General features: G+C 37.7%; 1 protein-coding gene across 1 annotated transcript in view; it reads right to left on the reverse strand.

Annotated features, from left to right (window-relative positions):
- The window catches only part of plcl1 (phospholipase C like 1), a 67,109-nt gene extending 57,572 nt beyond the window's left edge, over positions 1 to 9,537 (reverse strand). The window contains exon 1 of the mRNA XM_065251805.1: positions 8,775 to 9,537. Within this exon, the coding sequence (XP_065107877.1) occupies positions 8,775 to 8,948 (174 nt within the window). The 5' untranslated portion in view covers positions 8,949 to 9,537. The remainder of the gene's footprint in view (positions 1 to 8,774) is intronic.
- Between the last annotated feature and the right edge of the window lie 3,742 nt (positions 9,538 to 13,279).

The following is a 13,279-nucleotide window of genomic DNA, read 5'->3' on the forward strand; positions in this document are numbered from 1 at the left end:
GGAAAAATATCTAAAAATTCTTTAATTGAGATACATTTAGTTGATAAGGAAACAGACCCAAGAGAAAATATAGCTGCAAGCAGCAATATCGGGGTCAAGCTGAACAAGGGCAAAAAAGGAAATAAAGTTGAGTTTGAGCAGTTTAAAAACATAGGAAAACCTCATGATTTCAGATGAAAGAATACAAATTTATCAACAAAAATGTTCTCGTACACTGAAATTCCTCCTTCAGGAAAATGTACAACTAGAAAACTGAAGAAAATCTGAGTAGTGCTTGCAGGTCACAAAATGTTACAATAGTGTTAACGAGTCAAAAGATCCCACATCCATGTCTCTACAATGTTCTGATGCAGAGATATAGCCCTTGCTAAAACGGTTGCTAGGGTATTCTGATTGGTTTCTACGAAGTGAATTAGCATCGACCAATGTTTATAGAGCCATAAAAAGAAATAATCCATGATTACTCATGATTTTTTTATGAAATGCTGGGTACACACCCAAAGATAATAGGGCTGATTTTGGGCTGATTTCCCCTCCTTCCGACAATTCCAGCTATGTCCCAATTATCTTGATGGTTCTACACATTATCTTATCAGATTTTTCCTTGGTGTGAGCTGTGTTAAGAATGTCCGAACCCAATCGGAAGAACTTCGGAGCAACCCCGATCACGAATTGTATATATTAAACAATATTTATGATCAGAAATCCTGATGTGCGGGGGCAATCTTGAGATTATCACATGAAACGAAACAATATCCAATCAGAAACAGGATGATGCAAGACGGAAGCAGTCATGACCATTGCTCACCTCTAGCTCACTCTGTAACTTGTACAGACCATGTTCCCGCTGTGTTAAGAATGTCCGAACCTGATCGGAAGAACGTCGGAGCAACCTTGATCGCGAATCGTAAATATTAAACATGTTTAATATTTACGATCAGAAATTCTGATGTGTGGGGGCAACCCCGAGGACAAACGCGCACACGCTCTTGAGATTATCACTTGAAACGAAACAATATCCAATCAGAAAGCGAGATGATGCAAGACGGAAGCAGTCATGACCATTGCTCACCTCTAGCTCACTCTGTAACTTGTACAGACCATGTTCCCCCTGTCCCTCTCCACGACTTCAGCCAAACCCTTTTTTCCTTGAATTTTCTTCCTGCATATCGTCTGCCATGCTTATTCTGAAGTCTAGTGAGATTTTGTGAGATTTCCTGTGTTCACAGTCGAGACTCTGGTTTAAAATCTGGTGTGCTGTCTTTGACGCATCATGGCACACCACACACAATAGGAGTCAAACGGTTAAATCTGGGATTTTTATCTTCATGTTTGTGGGTTTATCACATTTTGAAAATCTTATAAGATGTAAAATATCTTTTGGTGTGTTCCCAGCATAAGTTTGCAGTAGTTTTTAACTCAAGACCTCTCTCAAGACCACTAGGTGGTGCTATGATGAAATTGTGCCTGCAACCCTGAGGTCCTGACTATGATTAAATCCTTAATTTACAGAAGAAACAATGTCAAAGATGTAAAATGTAAAAGAATTTTTTTATATTTTTTGTTGGAAAACAAGAACAAAAAAACTAAATAACACCTTTATTTTTGCAATGTATTGTTTTAATAAAATGGTTTCATAAGGTTAAATTACATTCAAAAGATCTGTCCACTCAATACAAATAAAGCTTTGGGTTATACTGGCTAGAGCATTTTTCTCTGAATGCTGCATGCTACACTTTATACTGGATTTGAACACAGCCTACAAGTCATTATTTCTGACAACCTCACCAGCTCCTTCAGACAAACTGTTAGCCATGTATTCAACTGAGCTTCTGCGTATTATGGTGATAACGTTGCACACAAAATATCACTGTAGGGAACAAACACTACACATTTGATGAGCATGTTATTCAGTATTCAAGAAAAAAGTTGTCTATTATATTTGCCTCCTGACTTTAGCTGTGCCCAATGTGCCTGGCCTGTTGAGAGCTGGGAAACTTCTTTGACAAACTACAGGCTGGAACAACAGAACTGCGTATATTTTACCCTGACAGGGTAAGAACGTCCTCCAAGATGCAACATCACACAACGTGACGAATCTGAAGAAACGTATCCTTTTCAAGTCATCTCATCTCACATTTATTTATCATCAATCATCTAATGGAGTGTGTTTACGAATGTGTGTTTGTATGCATGAGCTCTAAACATCTAAAACTACACAAACATCCCTCACAGCCAAAGACCACATCCCGGGCTGTGGTCTACCAGGGTGAGCAGCTCCACTTCGACTGATCTGAGTTTAGTAGTCACATGTAGAGCTCCGCCTTGGAGTACATTATGTGCTCCGATAACAAGCCAAAAGCAACCAACCCTCCATTTTACCACCCCTGCCGACAATAAAACAACTTCTCATTCGGTTCTCTGATATTTTCATGATATCATCCGTTATACTGTACTTCCTGTATTCACCCAAGCACACATTCACAAGTCATCGCTGCTTGGTAACTCAATATCCATGTCACTGCCTTTATTTTATACAAACCTACGATTCCATAACAGGCTATGGTAGTGGCGGATAGGGGATGTACCTTCGAAGTAGGTGATCGTAAGTAAAAGTGTTCACCAGACAAACACAACATCAGCTGTGGGTAGGGTGTTACTAAACAGGAAGTTATAGGCAGATTTTAGTCTCTCTGCAATCTCTCTTCCTCACCTCAGAAATTCGCCCTCTTTCTGTTTACCCGCTTCTAACTTCTCTGTGTTAGTAGGTGATGATAACCATTAAACACTGCATTAAACATGGATACAAGAATCATGAAGGTTACAAACACGTATTAGCATCTAAAAGGTTGAGAAATTATGTTCTGAAATAAGCAACATCTCTATAAAAAAGCTATTTGTCCATAAACAGTTTGGTAGTAGTTTGCCTAGACTTCAACTGGCTTGCGAACAGCAAAACAAGGCAAAATTGCCCTCCAGTTTTCATCTGGCACTGAAAAGCAAGTTAGGAAAAGGAAATGTCAAGAAAAAATTATGTTAATGGGACAAAAGTCTTTAGGATGGAAGAAGGCCTGAGGTAGGAAACTGAGCCGTTCTGGCTGAAACACACAGGAAGAGGGCTATGAAAATGTCAAAAATTTGCATCTACTCATAAAAATGTGTATACTTCCCGACACACTGAGAGTCATAAAATATCTACAACGGTATCTTAATTTCTAAGCAGATTCAGACTCAGGTCCTAACCTTCTAACCAGATAACAACTGCCTGAAACTGACATAACTTACATAATGCTTTAATGTTTACAAATAAATTAATTAAATATAAATATGCATAATTAAAGTATGTGTTAAAGGGGATATTTCACAAGACTTCTTTAAGATGTAAAATAAATCTTTGGTTTTCCCAGAGTATGTTTGTAAAGTTTTAGCTTAAAATACCATATAGATCATTTATTATATGTTAAAAATGCCACTTTGTAGGTGTAAGCAAAAACACAGATACAACCTTAATGGACACTGGCAATTGTGCTAGAGACGGGGCCATGCTCCAGTGTATCATCGAGTCACAATTTTAGGCCAGCCCAAAAAATCTTTAATTCAGTACTAAATATAGTTCGATCTTTGTAATGTGCTTCAGCAATACATTTCTACATTTATGATTTGTTTAGAAACAACTGTCTGAATTGATTTTACACTGCCTTTAATAACATACTGTATATAAGACTATATTTGCATATAATTAAACCAAACTTTATGTTCGTCTAGTTAGAACTTTGTGTCTAGGCTTAAAGTCAGGAGCAGCTTTACCTCGCTTCGTAATGGAGATCCTATTCACCCTGTTGAGATTTATTCTGTAATACCAACCAGCTGGTTGTACATTATCCCTTATTTATACGCCTTGCATGGCTGACACCACCGTCGGTGAATGAATGAGTGAGTGAGTGAGTGGGTGAATGTGAGGCAACTTGTAAAGCGCTTTGGATGACCATAGGTCTGTTAAAAGTGCTATATAAATGTAGTCCACTTACCATATATACCATGCAAATTACTTTTTACTTATTTAAACATTTAAATTGACAACCCTTGATAAATACATGCGCACATAGACAACCCACGAATACAAACAAGGCCACAGTTGCCCCAATCAGAGCTTGTGTCATAAAGGTAGGATAACATCACTCAGCAGATTGTGGCACCAGTAGCTGGGTGACACTGGAGGACAGAGAGCCCAGTCTGTGTTCAGAACACCGGCAAACACACACAGAGGCTCAATTCACAACAAAGTCAGTCATACAAAGTGTTATAGAACTTCCATTATCTTTGTTCTTGACCAGAAGCCAGTGACTCTTTTTAAACAATCAATGGACAGAACACGCCAGAACATTTTCAGGAAAGAAAAGGTATGATGATCAAAGGAGAGTTTAATAATGTAAATGCGTTTACTAGAAAAGTCATTAAAGCTGTGTTCATCTGTAAAGACTAACTTGTTGGACAAAAAGTGTAAGTGTCATAAGCTTTTGTTAAACACAAAGCTTATTTTTTGCGATAATTCAAAAGTCTAATTGAAAAATGAATGGGCTTTTTTTGCGAGGGAACCAGTATCCACTAATTTCCAGGTTAGCCTACAAGAATACGTCATCCCTGCAGCCCTCTGAATGGTAGACTTGACTTTAAATTCTCAGATTCTCATGTCCGTCTCATCAGTAAAGCAAGTTCGGTGATTAGTAGTAAACCGCTATCACCTGTTTTCAGATGGAGCAGCATTTACTACACAGAGCCGTATTTCACTGAAAGCTAGGCAAAATCGCATTCATAATTGTAGAAGATCGTCTTCGGTTATGAACGCAATTTTGCCTAGCTTCTTGGTGAAATACAGCTCTGTGTAGTAGAAGCCGCTTTATCTGAAAGCAGGTGATGGCGATTTACTACTAATTATCTAACCGGCTTTACTGATGAGACACGCATGAGAATCGCAGGCGATTTTTTTGCTCAGCTCCAGGTATGGCATCGGCAAATAACCACAAGCCGGGAATCGAACTCGGGTCACATCAGCTCTGACAGCAATGTTTAATTAAACAAAAATACAAAGCATACACAAATATTGGGTAAAATAATCCTTTTAATACCCTAAACACATATTTTATCAGCCTTTTAAATTTTTTCCCGAAGCGTGCATTCTGCAATGCATTCTGGGATTACTTTATCTAATTTCCCTAATGATAGATTCAAGGCCAGCTGTAGATTTTAATAAAAAAAAAATCTTAGGATAAATCACAAACTAACATGCCTATCTTCTGCAACTATAAGTCGGAGCCTATGTTCTAACATCTGGTGCAGACGCATTTTCAGTGAACTGAGGTCAAATCCCGACTCGAGGTCCTTTTCCAAACCCAGTCCCCCTCCAGAAAAACGTGATTATGCGATCGCATGATTCAATGCATAATCAGCCAAAGTCTGTATATTTATGCGGTGGCATTAACTTTAAATACACCGCACGTCGCTGCATAAATTGCAGATTTCTGCGCGCAAAATATGCGGGGCTCGCAAGATTTCATAATCCCCGTCACATACATCTTAGTAGAAAGTTGAAAAAGTTTGCATTTACTTCACACAACTGCAGCCATGTGCCCTGTTGCCATGGAAACGTTATGAAGTGATGTAATTACGCGACGTGAACATCAAAGAAAATCTGAAAAAGCTGCAAACAGTTTTTGCAAGTTCCTGCAATTTCATCGCATAAAATTGCATAAATATCCCCCATATTCCATCGCATTTTTAAGTAAACATGTCGCAAGATCAACGATTTTTGCCCATAATAATCACAAAAAAACTGTTTTTCTAGAAGGACTGCAGACCTATACCGATCTGTGCTTTTCTGTCCTCTCCTTACATACTATCTATCAAAAAAGGCCCAAAAAACTTTTTTTTAAAAATGGAACTATAATGCCTTAAAATGCTGTCTTTCAAAATGCAGCTGCCTAGATTTGCAACTGAGCTGTTGTGTATGTCAGCATGAGAAAATCAGTAGGTGACAAAGACAGCAAAAGATAAATGGGGGAAAGGGAGTAAAAAGGGAGTTAAAAGAGGGACACAGACCAGCATAAAATAGCAGAGCGGAGAGAACAGGAAATGAGAGAGTATCTTAAATTACAGCTGCAAATAAGGGGAGATGAGAGGAAGAGATTTTGTAAAGCACTGTGGTGGATACAGAGCACTGAGCACTGCTGAAATGGAAAGCTGAATAAACAAGTGAGCAGCCACCAGGTGATCCCCACGACCGTGTACTGGGACTTCCCCAACTTTGTTATTCATCTGAACAACCAACACTCCAATAACAGATTTACTGACGAATTTGCAGAATGCCTTCATTATTTTCCCATCACAATCCAAGCTTAACAAGCAGGAAAAAGTGGCTATTATCCAGATTGGCTACTATGCAGCACCACACCAATACATTATCAATAAACCTGATATACAGTACAGCAGATTCATCTCGTAACCTGGTCACCCCCGTGCCAAGGACCGTAAAGCAAATCTATTTATACAATCACCTCTGTATATAATTTTTATCTTTTGGACAGCACTTGATTATACCTGTACATACTGTGCACTGCTGCGGTCGTACATTCAGGAAGCCTCTTTATGTCAAGGACATTCAGACAGTACAGGACAGTAGTACAGTACATCTGGAAGGGAGGGTTTAGGTTATTTAGTTCATGGATGCTGCATGTTTAACTCCACTTGTTGCATATCACGCTTGTGTGCCCTTGAGCATGCATTACTGCACACAGGGTGCTTTGGCAAGCAACATGTCCCATCATCTGCATTTCATAGGTGTGAGCTACAAGTTCTCAGTTCTGCATCAAAAAAAAGAAAGAAAAACAACAATGCAGTTTGGCTGAGGGCAGGGAACATTACTCATATTTTGGATCTGAAACAAACCGAACAAGAACTCGGACTGGGTCACACGAACACTGCCCCCTCCCTGCTTCATCAACACTGCCTGTCACTGACATCATCATCATCTTTGCCATCTGTCACTGAGCTAAGACAGACTATATCAGAACTATATATTTGAAAACTAACATTAATTTCACATTGTTTCTAGTCACTTCTAATTCATGTGCTGTTTGTTTGTCTATATCAGTTTTATATTTTGACATGTAGTAAAACATTTACAGGGATTAAGTCTCCTTGGCCCCTGATTTTTGGAGACCCCTGATAAAGTAAGAGGCCCTTGGGCACTGACCCTATTGACCTGGCAGGTAACAGGCACTTGTCAGCACCCGTGCATTAAAAATAAAAATAGTAAAGATAATGGGCTGACCTTCATTGCACAGGACTGGGTCAAGGCTGTTGGTGCATTACTTCATAACGCTGGTTCAATGATTGTCTAAAACATTATTAGGCGGGGTACGCTAAGGGTGATTTCTTTATGAATCCACGTATTGTAAATACTGAGAATACTATAAAGTTGTACATATGTGTATTAGTGTCATAAAAAACAAATTCACCTTTATCACCAATTGGCTGTTTTATATTGTCTACTTTATTCGTGCATACACATACAGATATTCTTACAGTTTCAGGTGAACGTTTAGGTCTTGATGGCCTTACAGTTTAAACACCGTAACAACGACTCTGTGGAAAATGTCCCCTGGCTCTTTTCTTTTCACTGTGTTTTGTGTTAAGGGAGACAGAAAGGAGATCAAATGACTATGGTTAGGTTACCAGATATCTGATGCCCAACAATCATTAACCTCAATCATACTGCCAAATTAATTAAGGTTTATAAAGGTTTAAGGTATCACTTTGGCCATGTCTATAGGATACCCTGTAAAATCATTACATTTGCATTACATTATAATTACGCATTGGAATGTGCTTTTATCCAATTCAGGATATACATTTTTATGTTCTCTGGAAATCAGGCGATGACTTTTGAGCGGTTAACACACAATGCTCTACCAAATGAGCTGTGGGAATAAAACCATTACCTATTGGAACCAACAGATAAACCCAGATGATTTAAAAAGACAGTGAAAATGTCAGGATTTAATAATTTTGTCAGGCCCCCAAACTATATCACGTCATGCTTTTGGGTTCCAGCTATCAAGCTTGTGGCTTTTGAAAGTTTAGTCAGAAACGCCTGTCACGTTGAATAACAGACAACTAGAGATATCTATTATTGGATATGAAATGCACATTTCTAAACATAAACCCAAAAATGTTTTGCTATTAAGTGCACAAGACCCCTAATATTTTCATGGTGCGGGATAGTCTAATGGTTTAAGAGCTGAGCTAGTAACTATAATGTTGTAGGTTCAAACCTAACAAGAGTAAATACTTGTATAAAAGCATCCTTATGTGCGGTCACTGAGATCCGACCTTACGAACTTTCTGTTACCAAATGAGCCACAGGATATGACATAGCTGGACCATAATTGTGACCCAGTCTGTGAAAACCAAAGTCATTTTTGTGATTTATTGTTTTCTGTATGAATCATTCTACATAATGTAAATAACATTGTGTAAAAATATAACTTTGATATTCTTAGTATTGCCTGAGTAAGACCATTAGATTGAAATTAAAGTGAAATCAGTGAGTGAAATCAAACTTTGATGCTCCTAATTTCAAAATCAAATGATGAGACTAGCCTGGATTTTAGTCTCAAATCATATTCATGACAGGATCGACTAGGCTACTGTTTCTATTATTAAACTCTTGACTATTCATAAGTGTACGCAAAAAGCCTAACACTTCCCGCCTTTACCTTAATGATGCTGCTCCTCCTCGGTGCCGCTTTCACTGACTCCAGAATAGCCGTCTCATCGCGCTCCATCAGCGGTACACTGACTCCACTCCGCCGGCCTGATCGAATCGCTCTCGGTGGGATGAAGTCAGGAGCTCCATCGCCACACACCCCGTCCTCACAAGAGTCCGACATCTCAAGGGCTAGTCGGTTACGAAGTCCAGAAGATTTTACTTTATTAATAGTGTACGAATTGGATGCATGCGAAACCCAAAAACGTCTACATGTAACACTTCTTACGCGTTCTTGGATAGCACGGAGCTCCAATGTAAGTTAAAAGCGCATACTGAGAATAAATATCGTTCCGTTGTTGAGTCCTTGTCGTCCATCCTAAAGCAACATATGTCAATCAAACACCAGGTATAAAACGCATAGAGAAATAACGAGCTCGTGAATCATTCTCTTGCGCAAGTGAACACTTGCATCACCGCGCAACAAGTTAAAACGCTCCGCCGGTGACTAACTTCTCCATCCATCCAGCGCGCATCAAACAACCTGCTATGACACGTGCAAAACCCCACATTTGTTCACAGATGCACTGTGGGTCACCAAAACTATCGGGTATCAAAACAACCCAAAACGTGCGTATTCAATATATAGCCTAACTATTTCTCGGTCTATTTCAATATAATGTTAAAGAACGCCAGGATACTGGTAGAGAATGTCGCCCAGCTCATCTTGCTGCTGTGTTGAATAGAAAGTCGATTTGGTTTGGTTTGTCAAGAGTAACGCCACAGACACTGGCACTACTCCGTTAAACCCGCCCTTTGTGTCCTTAAGCTCTTGATTGACGCGTTTCACGACCAATCAGATGCTCTCACTGTCTATAAACCCTAATCTCTCGTCTTTCAGAGAGGAGGAGCCATGCGTATGTGACTCAGGAATGTTACTCATTTGAGTTTACCAGATGTTTGATGAAAAAAAATCCTTGGTGTTATGTGTCAAAAGTGTATGTAGTTGTGTGTTGATACAATTCAATTAACATTTTGGTTAAAGCTAATCAATCTTCTATTGAGAAGTAGTAAGGAAGAATGTATAATATTCAAGTTTTGTACAACAAAAATCCCACAATGCAACACAACCCCTGTTTTCAAAGGATCATGGTTTATACTTTTCATTATTAATGACAGTCCCTTATCGACTGTCTTTCAAAGACCATCATAAGGTTTTACTATAAAATATATTCAATTATGCTGTTGGATGTTGCAATTGATTTCATATTTGGCATCTCTGCCCTGTTCCTGCCTTTGTGGCGTGTAATAACGCTTTGTAAATCTCACAGAGAAATGCAAAGTAAAAGAACATTGTGAAAAGCCTCTCATGAGATGCCAGACTGCAGACTTGCTGTACATAGAAGGCCTCTGTGAAATATAGACAGAACCCGAGGGTCATTAGCACTGCACTTACAACTCTAACACCTCTGTGCAGCTTTTCCCATAAGGTCATGTTGTCATGGTTAAACTAAGCCCTTTCTATGAGAACGACGTTATTGAGATCCAGGGAAAGTTTTGGTCAGCCTGCTCAGGCAAAAGTAGACGCTTGGTGTAACATGTTGTAGGTGTGTGTTTGGGTTATTTTGTTTAGAGACACCAAGGTTTGAAAATTGTCGAGATTAATGGTTCTGCTGAATAGATTTATCAATTGTTTAGACTGCAAATATATAAACTTCTATATATATATAGAGGTTATTACCTGGTAAACATAAAATAACCCCATAACAGCAACTTTTGGATGCATCCTTTAAAAATGATATCCAATAATTATTAGAACTATAGTTTTTATATACATTTTATTTACAAACTACCAACAGCACCCTCAAGTGGTTTATATGGATTACTACAGATACGTTTAAAAGAATTTAGGATGAACTTAGTTTTAAATATATTTTTTACAAATTCTTTAAAAAAATACTTTCTCTAATATTTGTATAAATATTTATTTGGATAAACGGTTTATTCTCATTAAAAAATAAATTTTTAAGCTTGCAAATCAACTGGCCTAGTTGGATGTCAAAAATATTGAAATATTTATTAAGTTTGCATGCTTTGTTTCCCGTCAAGAGAGATTAATAATAGGTTAATACAATATGTCCAACAAGAGTGTGTTGTTTCTCAACAGCCTATGCGGGTGAGAGAGGTTACACATGTGTGTCAGGGTTATGTTGTTCTTATCTCTGTGTCCTTCACTCCTCGGCTCTCCTTATTTGCTCCCTGTTTAGTGAAGAATGAGATAGCAGCAGGTGCAGGAAGCATTTGTTAGAATCAAAGTAAGGTTTAAAAAATCTTGGTAGCCATTGGAAGGAAATATAATATTAAGTAATTTCTTAACAATTCAAGATTTCTACACAGAATATTTCAGTTGGCTTCAGGGCTCGTGACCCTGGATAAGAATCTAAAAAAAAATGGATCTATTGACTCATGTCTATGTGTAACTTTTCTTTCTGATAAAAAATACATTAGAAAGGTTTTTTCTTAGTTTTATTTACATACGGTAAATATAAGGTTACTGGTAGTTGCTGAGGATCTGCCAAATTATTTTGATTACCAACTGCCAGATTTTGCAACAGATGCAAATGGTGCTAAAGGAAATATATAAACTGTATATTCTGTCAAATTCTCCTAACCCAGTGGTTCTTAAAAATTTTGGGTACAATTTGAATAAAAACAGAACATATTATATGATACAATGTTGTCCTGTTGTTTTGTAGCCTTTTTCTGATGTTAAATAACAAAGAATATACGATAAATCTTTTTTAGTTTTAGGTATTAAATGCACCTTCTGCACCACACAAGTGCACCACCCAAGTGGGGCCCACTCCCCAGTTTGAGAACCACTGCCCTAACCCAACCCCTAAACCTTATCCTCACAGAAAACTTTCTAAGTTTTTACATTGTAAAATAAACACAATTTATTATGAAATATACGGTGTTTTCCTCATGGCGGGGTCAAAAATGTCCCCACAAGGTTCCAAACCATAGGGATTACCACGCACACGCACGTACACACTCACACATTATATGTTAAACAAACGTGCATGCAGAAAATAAATATTGGTCCTTATTGTGTAAACCAAGGGAAGAAAGATGACTAAAGTAGGCCTACTTGGATGTCATATCTGACTTTCATTTGGCATTCTTAAACAACAGTATATATAATAGTAGCCTATAGTTTTGAGTACCACTGTCTGGTGTAACATAACATTTGTGAATAGGGCCTGAATCAAATGAATCATTACAAATATGTATTAAGTAAAATATTTTTAGTCAATATGTAGTATAAAAATCTTTACAGACTAACTACCAGTGGTTGTTGTATTGGATCTACATAATAGCCATGAAAGTATGTCTAAGCTTTTTATTAAGTAATTAAATACACAAATAAAATAAAATCCAACGATTATGCCAGCGTTTAACACTAGATGGTGCTATGTCACAAATGTGGAAGATTGAGTACAAGGATTTTAATAGCCAAGATTCAATGAATAGCCAAGTCAATTCCCATAATGCTCATGAGGCTAATAGTTAAGGTGCCTTTTTGTTCTTGAAATAAAACAGGCAAGACAATATTCAAAGCACCAAAAAGAAAAGCATTTTTTAAATGATCAGCATTCAACAAAAGCAACTTAATATGTAGGTTCGTATTTTACAGTTCCTTCACAATAATGTATAAATCACATATTAATAAAACAAAGAAAGATACGAGTATTATGCATAGACAGTGTCACTGGTAAGCTTTTTTGTTTGTTTGTTTTTAGTTTTTTGATTAAACATAAACTGTGGGAGAACGTAAGAAGGGATCCTGTAGATGCCACAAAAGGGGAACAGTGGGCAAGAGGTTAGGCAATGATTTTGGTTCAAATGAATGTTAAAACCTGCACCACATTCTCATCAGTTATGATCTCAAAGAGTATCAGCTTGTAAAAAAAGCAAGGACAAAATCAGCATTATGGGTCAGACTCAGTGAGCAATTGATGTAGGACAGTTTAATCTCAAAGGAATAGAGGTGGGATTAGATGGTGAAAAAATTAGTATTGGATAGGGATGCTGGTGTGTGCGGGTGAAAGAATATGTCAGATGAATAGTATTTTAGTATTGCTAGTTTAATAACAAATTATGCATTAGTGATTTGCATTACAAGGGCAGAGGCAAAACACCAAGGTTTTACACTGTGGTCACACTATATTTATTTCTTCTTCTTCTTTCTTCTTTAAAGGGGGCATCAATTTCTTTCTCATGTGTCCTCTGGGTGTGTCCTTAAAAATGTCAGTGGTTTCCGGTCTGGGACCCAGACATGGTTTTTCTATTCTGAATACCGGGCATATGGGCAAACCAATGTGTGACTAAGGGTTGTTTATGACACAATACATGATAATAAATACAAAAATCTGAAAAAGATGACAAAAGATGTTGGTCCATTTCAATTTCTCCTGATATTATTTAAACTATTATTTATTTGTCAGTACCTTG

Source organism: Paramisgurnus dabryanus, chromosome 15, assembly GCF_030506205.2.
Source record: "Paramisgurnus dabryanus chromosome 15, PD_genome_1.1, whole genome shotgun sequence".
NCBI classification, from domain to species: domain Eukaryota; kingdom Metazoa; phylum Chordata; class Actinopteri; order Cypriniformes; family Cobitidae; genus Paramisgurnus; species Paramisgurnus dabryanus.